Source organism: Acanthisitta chloris, unplaced genomic scaffold (genome assembly GCF_000695815.1).
Source record: "Acanthisitta chloris isolate BGI_N310 unplaced genomic scaffold, ASM69581v1 scaffold17364, whole genome shotgun sequence".
Lineage (NCBI taxonomy): Eukaryota > Metazoa > Chordata > Aves > Passeriformes > Acanthisittidae > Acanthisitta > Acanthisitta chloris.
This window is the reverse complement of record NW_008667778.1, coordinates 2,519-3,331: the sequence shown is the minus strand read 5'-3', so window position 1 is coordinate 3,331 and position 813 is coordinate 2,519. Positions and strand designations below refer to the sequence as shown.

Sequence of the window (813 nt, the reverse complement as noted above, 5' to 3'; positions counted from 1 at the left end):
TGGCAGCTTTTGGGTATCACTTACCACGGCTGATCTTCTCCTCCACCGCGTTGGAGGATGCATAGGGACCCTCCTGCCCCAGGCTCTCAGTGCTGGCGTGGGGGATGCTCCAAGTCTCCAACGCGTTGGCTGCATCTCCCTTCAGCTCCAGCGCCAGGATTGGGGCTTGGCTGACCATCGGCCACTGTGGGATCTCCAGGTACCACCACAGTGTCCCCAACCACTGTGGGGTCCCCAGGTGCCACCGTGGGGTCCTGGCTCTGCTGCTGCAGCTGGAAGTAGCGCCCGTTCAGCCCAGCATAGCTCTTCTTCGGGGTGTGGGAGCTCACTGGTGTGGTCTCTGCTGCTGTGCTGGGCACCATCCCCAGCCCAGGTGGTGCCAGTGATGCACCAGTGCCATGCTGGGCTGGGTTTTGGGAACGTGGCAGGAGAGTGGCTGGAGGCTCCCCAGAGTCTTCTTGCAGTGCTGTGCTGGTGCTGGATGGAACCCACTGGGAGCTCTGCAGCACCTGATCCACTACATTGAGAACTTCCTCCTCGTGTGGCCACGCCAGTGAGGAGGCTGTGGTGGGCACCAAGGGTGTCCCATCACTCATGCCCAGCCCAGGAGCTGCTGGTGATGGTGACAGAGCAGCCCTGGGCAGGTCCCCACGCTGTGCCCTGGGGTTGTCGCTCTCTGCCCGTAGCTGCTCGTCCTCGCCCAGCCCTGGCTGTGCCAGCAGGTTGTGGAGGTCCCGTGGGGTGTCCCTGGTGTCCCCTGATGTGCCAAGGTCCTCGCTGTGCTCCACCAACACGTTGTCACTGCTCAGTGGG

The 813-nt window shown here is 63.2% G+C and overlaps 1 protein-coding gene across 1 annotated transcript in view; it reads right to left on the bottom strand.

Annotated features, from left to right (window-relative positions):
* Positions 1 to 813, bottom strand: part of LOC103800289 (aggrecan core protein-like) — a gene marked incomplete at both ends in the record, with an annotated part of 5,004 nt that overhangs the window by 1,678 nt on the left and 2,513 nt on the right. The window contains 2 exon segments of the mRNA XM_009072660.1: positions 25 to 184; positions 186 to 811. Of these exon segments, the coding sequence (XP_009070908.1) occupies positions 25 to 184; positions 186 to 811 (786 nt within the window).